At 41.5% G+C, this 11,892-nt stretch overlaps 1 protein-coding gene across 1 annotated transcript; it reads right to left on the bottom strand.

The window, feature by feature from the left end:
- Positions 1-244: 244 nt before the first annotated feature.
- On the bottom strand, positions 245-8,639 carry LOC119267071 (aspartate--tRNA ligase, chloroplastic/mitochondrial-like). The gene is made up of 15 exons (XM_037548376.1): positions 8,219-8,639; positions 7,626-7,766; positions 7,088-7,197; positions 6,066-6,177; positions 5,224-5,295; positions 4,477-4,568; positions 4,046-4,166; positions 3,631-3,753; positions 3,129-3,324; positions 2,854-3,041; positions 2,664-2,735; positions 1,963-2,061; positions 1,400-1,480; positions 1,172-1,229; positions 245-762 (listed from the first exon to the last, which is right to left on the bottom strand). Exons 1-15 carry the CDS (start codon positions 8,606-8,608, stop codon positions 593-595), a joined length of 2,025 nt encoding a protein of 674 aa, XP_037404273.1. The 5' UTR covers positions 8,609-8,639; the 3' UTR covers positions 245-592.
- Positions 8,640-11,892: the final 3,253 nt, after the last annotated feature.

Raw genomic sequence — 11,892 nt, 5'->3', positions numbered from 1 at the left:
TCCTGACCGAAAACTCCCTTTTCGGCCCACACGAGGCCGGCAAGGTCATATTTTTGAATTTTTTTGCATTGGGTGCTATAGTTTCTGAATTTGCTATAAATAACGTGATAGTTTTGAAAAAAAATCGAAACACAAAGGATCGGTCTCAACGTCCAGTGATGAATGTATAGATGCTATCTGCGAGACTGTTTCACAAGCACTGCACAAGAAAACGCACTCGACCAGCTACAGAAATTCAACTCCCTGCAACAAACAAAGCTACTCCAATACTTCCAATGCTGGCAGCCAGGAATTCAACCTGGTATACACACAAATACTTCCAATGTGGTGTTACAAAAGCCAGGCCGCCTAGTTCATTCAAGTCAATAGTAATACGGTTGCACGTTGGCAGCCACAACTTTGAAGAAAATAAATAATCCGCATTGCGTCCATGCTGGAAGATTTGGCGACGTCTGAACGCCGACCAGTCATTTTACAGTCAAAAAATTTCTCCTCTACAGTGCAAAAAGAGAATGTGCAGGGGCAGTTTGAGTCCCATGTGTATAATGTATCTGTTCCTAAATAATGCACCCCTTATCCATGCACGGCGTCCTCACGAAGTACGCAGGCCCAGATCCTTCAATTGCTGAGGTTCCACAGGGGACGGTGCTTTGGTGAGCGAACATTGAGCAGTCGTGGTCTTTGGGAAAGCTATCACATCCCGGATTGAACTTTCGCGGGCCAAAAGCATCACCAAACGATCCAACCCATAGGCAATGCCCCCTGCATTAAGGAGGTGACAAATATGACATTTCTGTTTGATATTCTATTCTAGTTCTAGTAACTAAAAGCAAAAAAAATAAAAATAAAAACGAATTAGTTCACAACAAATGTGTGAGGGGCAGCCTTTATTCAAAGGCTAACATTTCTGTGATATCCTAGTTCGAGATCTAGTAAGTAAAAGCAAAATGAAATTTATCAAGATTATTCAAATACCTTAGAATCAAGATATAGCAAAAGAACAAGATTGAGCCACTTTTAGAGAAAAGGAATAAGATTGCTTTAGAAGGCCTCTTGTTTCAGAAATAGCAGTGTAATGAAACATGCAAGCAGCAACAAAGCGGAATGCATAGCTACTATCTTACACTAAAGAACATGATACATTGAAAGCCATGTGGTTGAAGTATCATACCATGTGGGGGAGCACCCATGTCAAAACACTCCAAAAGGTAGCCAAATTTTTCCTCTGCCTGCATTGGAAATTTCAAATATTAAGTACACCGCCAAAAGAGAGCAGCACTGGATATACAAATAAGGCTCGGTTGCTGAATGGTTATGGACTCAGTTGGTGCAGTATTGAATTATCATGAAGAGAGTACATTAATATCATGAAGAGCAAGTCAAAAAAATATAGTCAAACCTGTTCAGGTGAGATACCGATGATCTCAAAAATCCTTTGTTGCACATCACTTTTGTAGATCCTCAAACTGCCTCCTCCGATCTATGAACAAGAGGACAAAACATCAGATGTACTGTATGATTTCATTTGCAGTAAGCCAGTAACACATGCACATAGTCAAATATATATCATATGATCATTTGCCCACCTTGCTCAATTAGTCATCTACAATAGAAAAGGGCACTAAAGCGTATTTACTATTTAGCATCTGAAACATGAAACACACTCTAATACAAATGTAACACAAGAAAAAACAGGTAGTGCTTGTACAGGGGGATACAATATCATCTTAATTTGCATAAAACTACTAAATTATATTGAACTTTGATGCATATCAGTATGTTTCATGTCTTGTTTGTCTGTTGGAGGCGTGGATGACTATTTACCAAGATAATACATGAAAAATCTAGGTACATAAACTTCACATTGTAGTGCATAATTGCAGATTCAAACAGATTGAAACATTAAAACAACAAACTAAACTAAAACTTGCATGCATACTTCAAAAGAGAAACAAGGAGTACCTCCACCCCATTGTAAATCATATCATAAGCCAAGGCACGAGCTGATGGTAGATCATTCATATCTTCAGGATTTGGTGCAGTGAAAGGATGGTGTAGAGCCTGTGTTTGAAATTGAGAAGAACAAGGGTAGTGACAAAACAGAAAATAAGATACAACCTTTTCTTTTAGCTAGATGTGAACACCCAGTTTAATTAGGCTCTTCAGTTCATAAATTTTGACAAAAATATGCAACTTTCCATACTGTTCAGTAGAATATTGGGCATACACTATAATATAAACCATGAATCCATGATACTTATGTACCAATGCCCATCCAAATGGCATTAGCATGTAAATAAAACTGTATATCGACTGATGTTCCCCTTCACATATCTCTTTGTAAACACGTGTCATACCAGATCATGTCTGGATGTCATCAACAAAGTTCTAAGATTCGTCCAATATTGGTGGGTATTCTTGCGATACAACGTAGTACAATGTATCGTACTATACCAAGGTTCAAAGTTTGTTCATAGTGTATTATCAGCAACTAAACAGCAATCAACATTCAACAAATAACTGCAGTCTCTTAAAAAAACAGCAAAATGCTAGTTCTCTAACGTGATGCACGCACAGGCTTAAGGAATACCCATTTTTGTTTTGTAGAAGTAAAGAAGAATACGAACCGATTATAATTTGTTAGTACAAACTAAAAGACTGACCTCATATCGCTGCTCGTCACTATTCCATTCAAACATTGGAAAATCTGTCACCCAAAGAATTGAATGTGCTGACTACAGAAAGAAATAGAAATTTTTAAGGGCAGAAACAGAACTATTCTTGGTGTCTCATCAGTATGCCAAGAATATGTTTACAATACAAGGACGGAAGTTCTTGGTTTGAGAGACTCACTGTATCTATCACGTCCAGCTTATGAGCAATAAACAATCTTAACCTGCCAAGAATTTGATTAGCTGTTGACTGCTCGCCCAAGGCAAACAGGATAAGATCACCTGCTTTTGCATCTAAAAGTTCCAACAGGTGTTCTTTCTTTTCGGGTTTTAGACTTGACACCAACGGACCAACTCCTTCAAGCTCCCCTGTGGTACCACAAATAAATAACATATCATTTGCTGCCAGGCCATGTAGTTTTGTCTAATATAACAAGGACATATTATCCTTTTTACCATTGTCCATAACTTTGAGGAAAGGCAGGCCCTTAGCTCCAGCTTTGGAAGCCTCAGCATAAACAGTTCCCTTCTTTAGGTCGGTGTTTGAAAAAACTTTGGCACCACCAGGCACACATAATGCCTTTATTACACCACCATTTTCTAATGTATCTGCAAAAACCTTGAAGCTACTGCCCAAAAATACATCACTAGCCTGCATTTGACAGAACAAGAGTGAAGGGAGAAAATGTGCAAGTAATAAACTAAGAAAAGAGTTTACAGCGTGTGTTTCCCATGTAAGCTGCAAGGTAAAAGCAGCATCAAAATCTACAGACCTACAATATCATACTAGTAACGGTACTCCTGTGAATTAAAGTAGAGGACTTCTGTTTTTTATATGCAAAAAAAGGAGTAGCCCCTCATCCAAAACAAAGTTGTCCAAATTTGTGATGGTAATTAACTAAATAAATAGTTACCACAATTACCAAGGCCATTCTACAAAGATATTAAAGGTCCTCACATCTTTTAGCTCCCAATCGAACCGAAGGTCAGGCCTGTCTGTCCCATAACGGTTCATCGCCTCGTTGTAGGTGAGCCTTGGAAAACACTTAGGCAGCTTGATATCTCCTACCTCTTTAAATATCTGTGATATGAATATTCCATAGCTGAATCAACCATGAATAGCAAAAATAGCTTAAGAAAAAAGGGAATATTTTCTGAATAATGAACTAAGAGACTACTACTGATGGTTTAATATTCGGCAGCTAAACTACAAAATGAGCATACAGTTGTTGTGCCTGTGACCTCTTTAGAATTATAAATGGCACTGACTGTGTTACCTTCTAACTAGGGATTTCACTAACAGACAGCAATAACAATAGATATCTGACAGGAAAAAGAGAAAGAAAACATAAAGCTGGTCAAAACCAACATACATGTATCATCAATTCTTCATTCAAGCTCAACATATCCTCCATTGATGTAAAGGCAATCTCCATGTCAAGTTGTGTAAATTCTGGTTGCCTGTCTGCACGCAGATCTTCATCCCGGAAGCATCTGCCATAAAGCAGATCAGTGAACAAAGACAACTGTGCAGCTTTCCACAGAAGTAGTTAATTGATTCAATACTACTAGTATAGTACTAAATGACAGCTGGACATGAGTACATTACATGACACATATGCTTGTGCTCTGATTGATTTGTATTAATTGTATTATAATTCAAGAATTCAGCTAAGTTTACAAAAATGAAGATGAAAAGTTGTTGGCATAAAAAAAAGTTGCACCAATAATATACTCCATGCATTAACACAACTATATCTATGAAATAATAACATCCAGGCCTTCAAATGTGCTACCTACTTACCTTGCAATCTGAAAATATTTTTCGAAGCCAGAGGCCATCAACATTTGCTTGAACAGCTGAGGGCTTTGAGGAAGAGCGAAGCATGTTCCTGGCTTCAGAAATCATATTGGAGGAAATCAGAGGAACAGAAAGCACTTGGCAAAGTGATGATGAACCTTCATTGCATAGTTATTACTTATGAAGTTTCTTTTGACAAATATTACTTACTAAATTACTATACCTACCACTAACACACTAACAAGCAATGTCAACATAATTCCAATGCACAATAAGTCTGCACCTCCACAATGTCATTGTTATACTCAAATGGAACAGAAGTGCATTAAGTATATAAGAACAAAACTATAGAGCATTGTATGTCCGAGTCTAGGCAAAATAGAATAGGAACAAGTTTAGTCCTCCAAAATAGTTTGTAAGTGTACTTCTATTGCAACTTCTAAAAGACAAGTAGCCAACTCAACTCCAAAGATATTTTCTAGATCAGAAAAATCAGCCATCAGCCCAAAAGAAAAACACAGCAAATTAACCACATTCATCTCCTGGAAGGTGATTGTGCTTAATAGCGAGTAGAGATTGAATGATTGATATTGGCGTTACTTTTACAATAAAGCAGACAAATATGGCATTAGGCATCAGATCTTTCAAAATTACAAAGGGTACGAGAACAAACCAAACAGAATGGTGTGGGCATCAATAGAGGAAACAACCATGTTATAATTGTGTCTGCAAAGTACAGAGGTTATTCACCTGAACTCTTGAAGGTACAAGATAGTCCCGAGCGCCTTCTGGTGTAGACTTGGATAAAATTGGAGTCTCAATCTACCTTAGAACATGTAGTAACTTTAAATAAAATATTAAAAAAATTATACCAAGAGATGTATACATTCTAGATATTGCAAGGGAAGCTACACTAATCAGTGCATTGCATTCAGTTTAGTGACTCATTGCATCTATTATGACCGATCCACACAATTTGCATCAATACATATACATTATGTACTAGTGCTACTGGTGACAGCACATTAGTCGTATTTATGTCCCCTTTATACAGCCAGTAAGACTAGCCACAGTGGGAGTAACTTCAGCAGTAACATCGAGTCCAACTCAGCAAATTTGCTTATGTGGCAATGAGTTAATGAAGAGAGAGATAGTTATAGTAACTTAGCTAGTTACTGTAACATCACATGTTCCAATGCAATATGAGTCTATAACCTAATAAATAAATCTTTGCATGTTATCACACTTAAGTTACTACCCACTATGAAGGTAGTAACATAGTCTAGAAATATGTGTATGTTACTAGTGTATGTTACTATCCATTGTGGCTAGTCTAATGAAAATGGCTGATGCATAAAAATTGGTGCTGTTAGACAAGTGGGTGGAGAATTAGCAACCCAAGGGACAAGTTGACCTCTTGGCCCAGCGGCTTATGTAGCGGTTGGCCAATTAAAGCTACTACAAGAGCAACTATCTTGATCTTTATGTTGCAGTTTTAAGAACAGGGACACCATATTGAAAATGACAGGCATATAGAAGTAAATAGGACATGGTGCGGTCAAACAACAGCACAAAATATATAATTAGCATACCTCAACAAAATCATGCCTATCCTCCAAGTAACGACGAATGTGTTTAATAACTTTATGACGTAATCTCAAGTTTGACTGCATTTGTGGTCGACGCAAGTCCAGCACCCTAAATCTGTAATATTTAAGATAGGACATTCATATAAAAAGGGCACACATTGCTTAAAACGGTGGAAATTGAATGCAGCATTTAAATAAATTCAAGCATAACAGACAGCGGTAAATTGGTACCGTAAAGTTGAACAGAGGAAGAAATGATAATAAGGAAATGAAATTTAGGGAAATAGGAGCAGTCATATCTTTGACAAGTATATTTCTATCTAGAGCGAAGTTGTGATCTGACACATGGTCATTACAGCCAATGGAAAAAATTATAGTGAAATACAATATTGTACCATAAGTCATCGTCCAGCAGACTCTTAGAGGGTGACTTGACAGACTGCGGTATGATATTCAAATAGACTACTAGTACAAGTTAGCATGATCGATATGATGATGAAAATGTGTCTCAACTAAATTAAATCTGCAAACCTCCTTCATGATAACAATGAATAATCAAATATTAAAAATCGCTCTAATGAGAAGATGCCAGAAAATTAAGTATTGAGAAATCATAGCAATATAAATGGTTCACCATGCCTAAGTTTCTTATGCACCATCTTGGTGTCTAAAATTATATGTGCAACTTCAGATGTCTCAATATTCAGTGGCAAAAGTGGTTCACAATGCTCCCAAGTCTCAATATTCAGTGGCAAAAGTATATGCTCCCAAGTCTCAATATTCAGTGGCAAAAGTGGTTCACAATGCCTAAGTTTCTTATGCATCATCTTGGTGTCTAAAATTTTATGTGCAACTTCAGATGTACAAATAATCACATTCTGCACAAACGTGATAAGTTTAAGCACTTGCTAGACAATAATCAATCAGCAGCTAGATATTTTGGGGGATCCAACAAAACTTTCTTCCAAGTATATGACAATATGCCAACAAGAGAATACGCAGAGAACACAGATTCTGGTTCTTACCTCAATCTGACTTCTTCCGGAAATTTTTCTTTCACTGTATCAGCAGTGGTGATTGGAAAAGGTAGGGAACGAGTTACCGAGTTGAGCACTGATACATGATCTGCAGCAACCTTCAAGGTGCGAACATGATATCATCGTTACAAAAAGATGTTGCAATTTGGAGGAACAAGAAACAAAGATGGAAAATCTCATGACAGCTTAACGAAACAATTATTCGAACAGTGAAAGATGAACTATGTCGTATATGGTTTCTCTCCTTTTTGTTAATCTCTAACGCATTCTGCATGTTCCAGAAATGGGATGATGGCCTGATCCCATTTCCATTATGATCAACTGAAGGAACAGTGTCTTGCAGTTCACAACTTGGAATAGAAAGATAAGAGAGTAAGAACACAGACAGGTCTTGGAGAAAACCTACACCCTACTGTAGTAGTAACATTTCTATGCTAGATAGTGTAAATTTCCAATTCTGATCACATTAACTAGCTCTTTCATCCCCAAAAACATTAAATAAATTACGATAGAGGCTAGTCAGTACCTCTATAGCCCCAGTCCTCATATCTGCGTTGATGGATTCTGTTGGGCGCGGGCGCACCACCCCCTCAACAGAAACCACTGATTCCACTCTCAGCTTGTTCACAACAGCGTAAACTTCAGGGTATTCTGGCAGAGTCGTCACCTGCAGAAAGAGTAGAACAAACACTGGCTTGAGATCACTAAACATTTGAATAACTATGACAGGCAATCTTGAAATAATTATCACTCCACAAGCCTCTGCGAAGTTTTTTTTCCGATAAAAAGGGAATATTAGTTGCGTCGGTATAGAGTACTGCTTCCACAATCCACATTGACCTTTGCTGGCCGCAAACACTAGCCAAAATCACTCTACAATGCAGTATCTGGTTTCTACATCAACACAACAGACCATTCCAGGTGGCACAAATTATGTGGTGAAAGCTTCAGCAAAAAATGTAATATCATCGGTGGTCAGCTGCATAGACAGAAGTTGTCTCTAACCGCAGCAGCAACTACATTACATGTTCACAGCCAAGAGATGATGAATTGATGCTTGTGTTTGCACTTTGCAGCAGCAATAACCAAACCAGCGGCATTGAAACGAAAACGGGTCACCTGGACCATGCCGGAGGAGTCGCGGAGGGTGAGGAAGGTGAGGCCGGCGTGGGAGCGGCGGAGGGCGACCCAGCCGCAGAGCCGGACCCGGCGCCCCGCGTCGCCCGCCCCGAGCTCGCCGCAGAGCGCGTCCCGCTGGGGCCACTGCAGAGGCTGCATCCTCTCCAGCCTCGCCTCGGCCGCGGGGGGCGCCGCCGCCTCCTCCGGCGGGGTCGCCGCATCGGTGGCGGACGCTAGGGTTCGGGGCGTGGGCGTGGAGCGTGAGGGGGCCGAGGCGGAGCCGGAGAGCAGGAGGAGGCAGCGGAGGTGCGAGGCGGGAGGCCTGCGGCTGAGCGGCCTCAGGCGGGAGAGGAGGGAGAGCGGCGAGGCGCGGAGGAGGGAGGACGCCATTGGAGGCGACCCGGGAAGGGAGCTGAGGAAGAGGAGAGAGGGTTTGGGATTAGAGACGACGATGATGGGTTTCTGAACCATTGATTCATGGCCCTTATCCTCGCGCGCGAATCTTACAGCACGGCATCACACCTTCAAACTGTGCAGCGAAATACGCCGAATTTGGAAGCTTTCGAACGGTTTGAATACATGCTTTGCCAACTTGAAAGAAATTTTAGTCCCTATTTGACACACAAAAATGTAAAACATAACAATTTTAAAATGCTCCGGGCGTAGATCGTGCTCTCACAAGGCGGTTGAACCTATTTAAAAAATACCATTGAGATGACCTTCGCAATAAAACCATTGTACGCATCCCACCTACTAATCTATACCCGTGTTGTCAAGGATATCAATAGCCGAAAGTTGATTTTTCAACGTTAACATTGATGATGACCGTGAGGAATCCTCACCTTGTGAAAAGCCATCGCCCTTTGCGACTAGATGACTCCGCCTAAAGCAAGTTCCGACCGAAGTCGAAGGTGAGAAAAGGTGAAGGACTCCTCGAAGGCGCCTTAGAGTCGCCTTCACCAAGCTTGGAGTGCGGATCCTCGACGTCGCTCAGCAATCCTCGATGTCGCGACTCTGCAAACGCCTCCATGACTCCGTCAACTCGATGTTGCGGAAAAAAATTCCATACTTATCATGGCCAAGCCATGCCAAAAAAAGAGTTACAACGCCACCGCAACTCCGCCAACTCGAAGAAGCTTGTGAGCCAAGCTCACCGGAAGAAAGGGGACCCCCAGATGTAAGCCAGAGGCAATCCGTCGGCAGGGGCAGAAGCTCCACATGCACCCCTCGTCATGGTGGATCCTGGCCTCCTCGCGGCAACCCTTTGGGTTGTCCAAGACTTGGTCAAACCTCTCCAGGACTTGGTGGCCAACGTTAGAATTCCCGCCACACAAGCGCAAGCACCAATAACTGGCATGGTCGAGGTCCACCCGACAACGTGAATTTTCGACCAGCTCCGAGCAGATCGCATGACATCCGGGGAGCCTGGCTCGCTCTCCTCACCTCTTATGGGAGGTCCAGGCTTGATTAAAGCTTGCAATGAAGAAGCCAACTCACAAGAAGCACGGGACGAGCCTAGGAGACACACCTTAGGGGGCCGCACCCTCTTCGCACACCTCGGAGGATCACTCGCCCCTTTAGGGGGAGCCATAGTAGACATGGAGACGATCGCCCCACAAAGAAAACATTGCACGTGCTTTCTCTCCCCGAAGAGTACTCGGGATTACTCACTGAAATGCTCCGACGAGGGGAGGAAGCAACGAGGATTCCCAAGGTGGGCAAGCTCGCCTCGAAAGGCAAAGATGATCTTGCAACCCTCTCATCGAGAGATTCGAGAAGCACCTTGCCAGGCGCATTGGAGATGCCCACCCTCAAGCAATTTGCCGGAGGTTCCAACCTAGACCACTTCCTCAAAGTATACAACACCACCATCTGGGTCATAGGTGGCGGCCCCATGAGAATAAGGTGTAACCTCTTCCCACTGGCGAAAGTCAGAATGGCCCGAACTTGGTTTTTCAGTCAAAAGAACTCCATCCAATCACGGGAGCAAGAGATCTTCATCGCCGACTTCCAAGAAAGCTTCATACAACCACTTCCACTAGAAGAAAAAGACACACACGTGACATTTTATCTCAGAACAAAAAAATATGTCATGGAAGTGACACCTTCATGAGAAAAATACCGACAAAACACATTTTTTTCAGGGATGTATTGGACACATACTTCTATGACAACTAATTGTGATAGAAAATAGTTTTAGTGTCCTAGGCGGGCCGACGACTGATGACCGAAAAGTATAGTGGATCTATCATAGTCTTTTCGATAAGTAAGAGTGTCGAACCTAACAAGGAGCAGAAGAAAATGATAAGTAGTTTTCAGTAAGGTATTCTCTGCAAGCACTGAAATTATCGGTAACAGGTAGTTTTGTGATAAGGTAATTTATAACGGGTAACAAGTAATAGAAGTAAATAAGGTGCAGCAAGATGTCCCAATCCTTTTTATAGCAAAGGACAAGCCTGGACAAACTCTTATATAAAGGAAAGCGCTCCCGAGGACACATGAGAATTATTGTCAAGCTAGTTTCATCACGCTCATATGATTCGCGTTCGATACTTTGATAATTTGATATGTGGGTGGACCGATGCTTGGGTACTGCCCTTCCTTGGACAAGCATCCCATTTATGATTAACCCCTCTTGCAAGCATCCGCAACTACAAAAGAAGTATTAAGGTAAACCTAACCATAGCATGAAACATATGGATCCAAATCAACCCCTTACGAAGCAACGCATAAACTAGGGTTTAAGCTTTTGTCACTCTAGCAACCCATCATCTACTTATTACTTCCCAATGCCTTCTCCTAGTCCCAAATAATGGTGAAGTGTCATGTAGTCGACGTTCATATGACACCACTAGAGGAGAGACAACATACATCTCATCAAAATATCGAACGAACACTAAATTCACATGACTACTTATAGCAAGACTTCTCCCATGTCTTCAGGAACAAACGTAACTACTCACAAATTATATTCATGTTCATAACCAGAAGGGTATTAATATGCATAAAGGATCTGAACATATGATCTTCCATCAAATAAACCAACTAGCATCAACTACAAGAAGTAATCAACACTACTAGCAACCCACAGGTACCAATCTGAGGTTTTGAGATAAAGATTAGATACAAGAGATGAACTAGGGTTTGAGATGAGATGGTGCTGATGAAGATATTGATGAAGATTGACCCCCTCCCGATGAGAGGATCGATGGTGATGATTTCTCCCTCCCGGAGAGATGTTTCCCCGGCAGAACAGCTCCGCCGGAGCCATAGATTGGTTCCGCCTCCTGGCGGCGGAGTTTCGTCCCGTGAGCTTGCTTATATTTTTTCTTGGACGAAAGACTTCATATAGTAGAAGATGGGCACTGGAGGCCTGCCAGGGGGCCCACGAGACAGGGGGTGCGCCCAGGGGGTAGGGCGTGCCTCCCACCCTCATGGCCAGGGGGTGGGCCCCCTCTGATTAATTCTTTCGCCGGTATTTTTTATATATTCCAAAACGTGCTCCTGTGAAGTTTCAGGACTTTTGGAGTTGTGCAAAATATGTCTCTAATATTTGCTCCTTTTCCAGCCCAGAATTCCAACTGCCGGCATTCTCCCTCTTCATGCAAACCTTGTAAAATAAGAGAAAATAGACATAAGTATTGTGACATTATGTGTAATAACAACCCATAATG

The sequence above is a fragment of the Triticum dicoccoides genome, chromosome 3A (assembly GCF_002162155.2).
Source record: "Triticum dicoccoides isolate Atlit2015 ecotype Zavitan chromosome 3A, WEW_v2.0, whole genome shotgun sequence".
Classification (NCBI taxonomy): domain Eukaryota; kingdom Viridiplantae; phylum Streptophyta; class Magnoliopsida; order Poales; family Poaceae; genus Triticum; species Triticum dicoccoides.
Note: the sequence above shows the minus strand (reverse complement) of the source record. Positions and strands in the feature narration are given on the sequence as shown.

Excerpts from the sequence above, each read along its gene's own strand:
- LOC119267071 (XM_037548376.1), bottom strand. The coding sequence starts at position 8,608 with ATGGCGTCCTCCCTCCTCCGCGCCTCGCCGCTCTCCCTCCTCTCCCGC. Across the intron at positions 3,754-4,045 it reads ATGAAGAATTGATGATACAT|ATATTTAAAGAGGTAGGAGA; the intron begins GTATGTTGGTTT and ends TTCATATCACAG. Across the intron at positions 2,736-2,853 it reads AGCTGGACGTGATAGATACA|TCAGCACATTCAATTCTTTG; the intron begins GTGAGTCTCTCA and ends TTCTTTCTGTAG.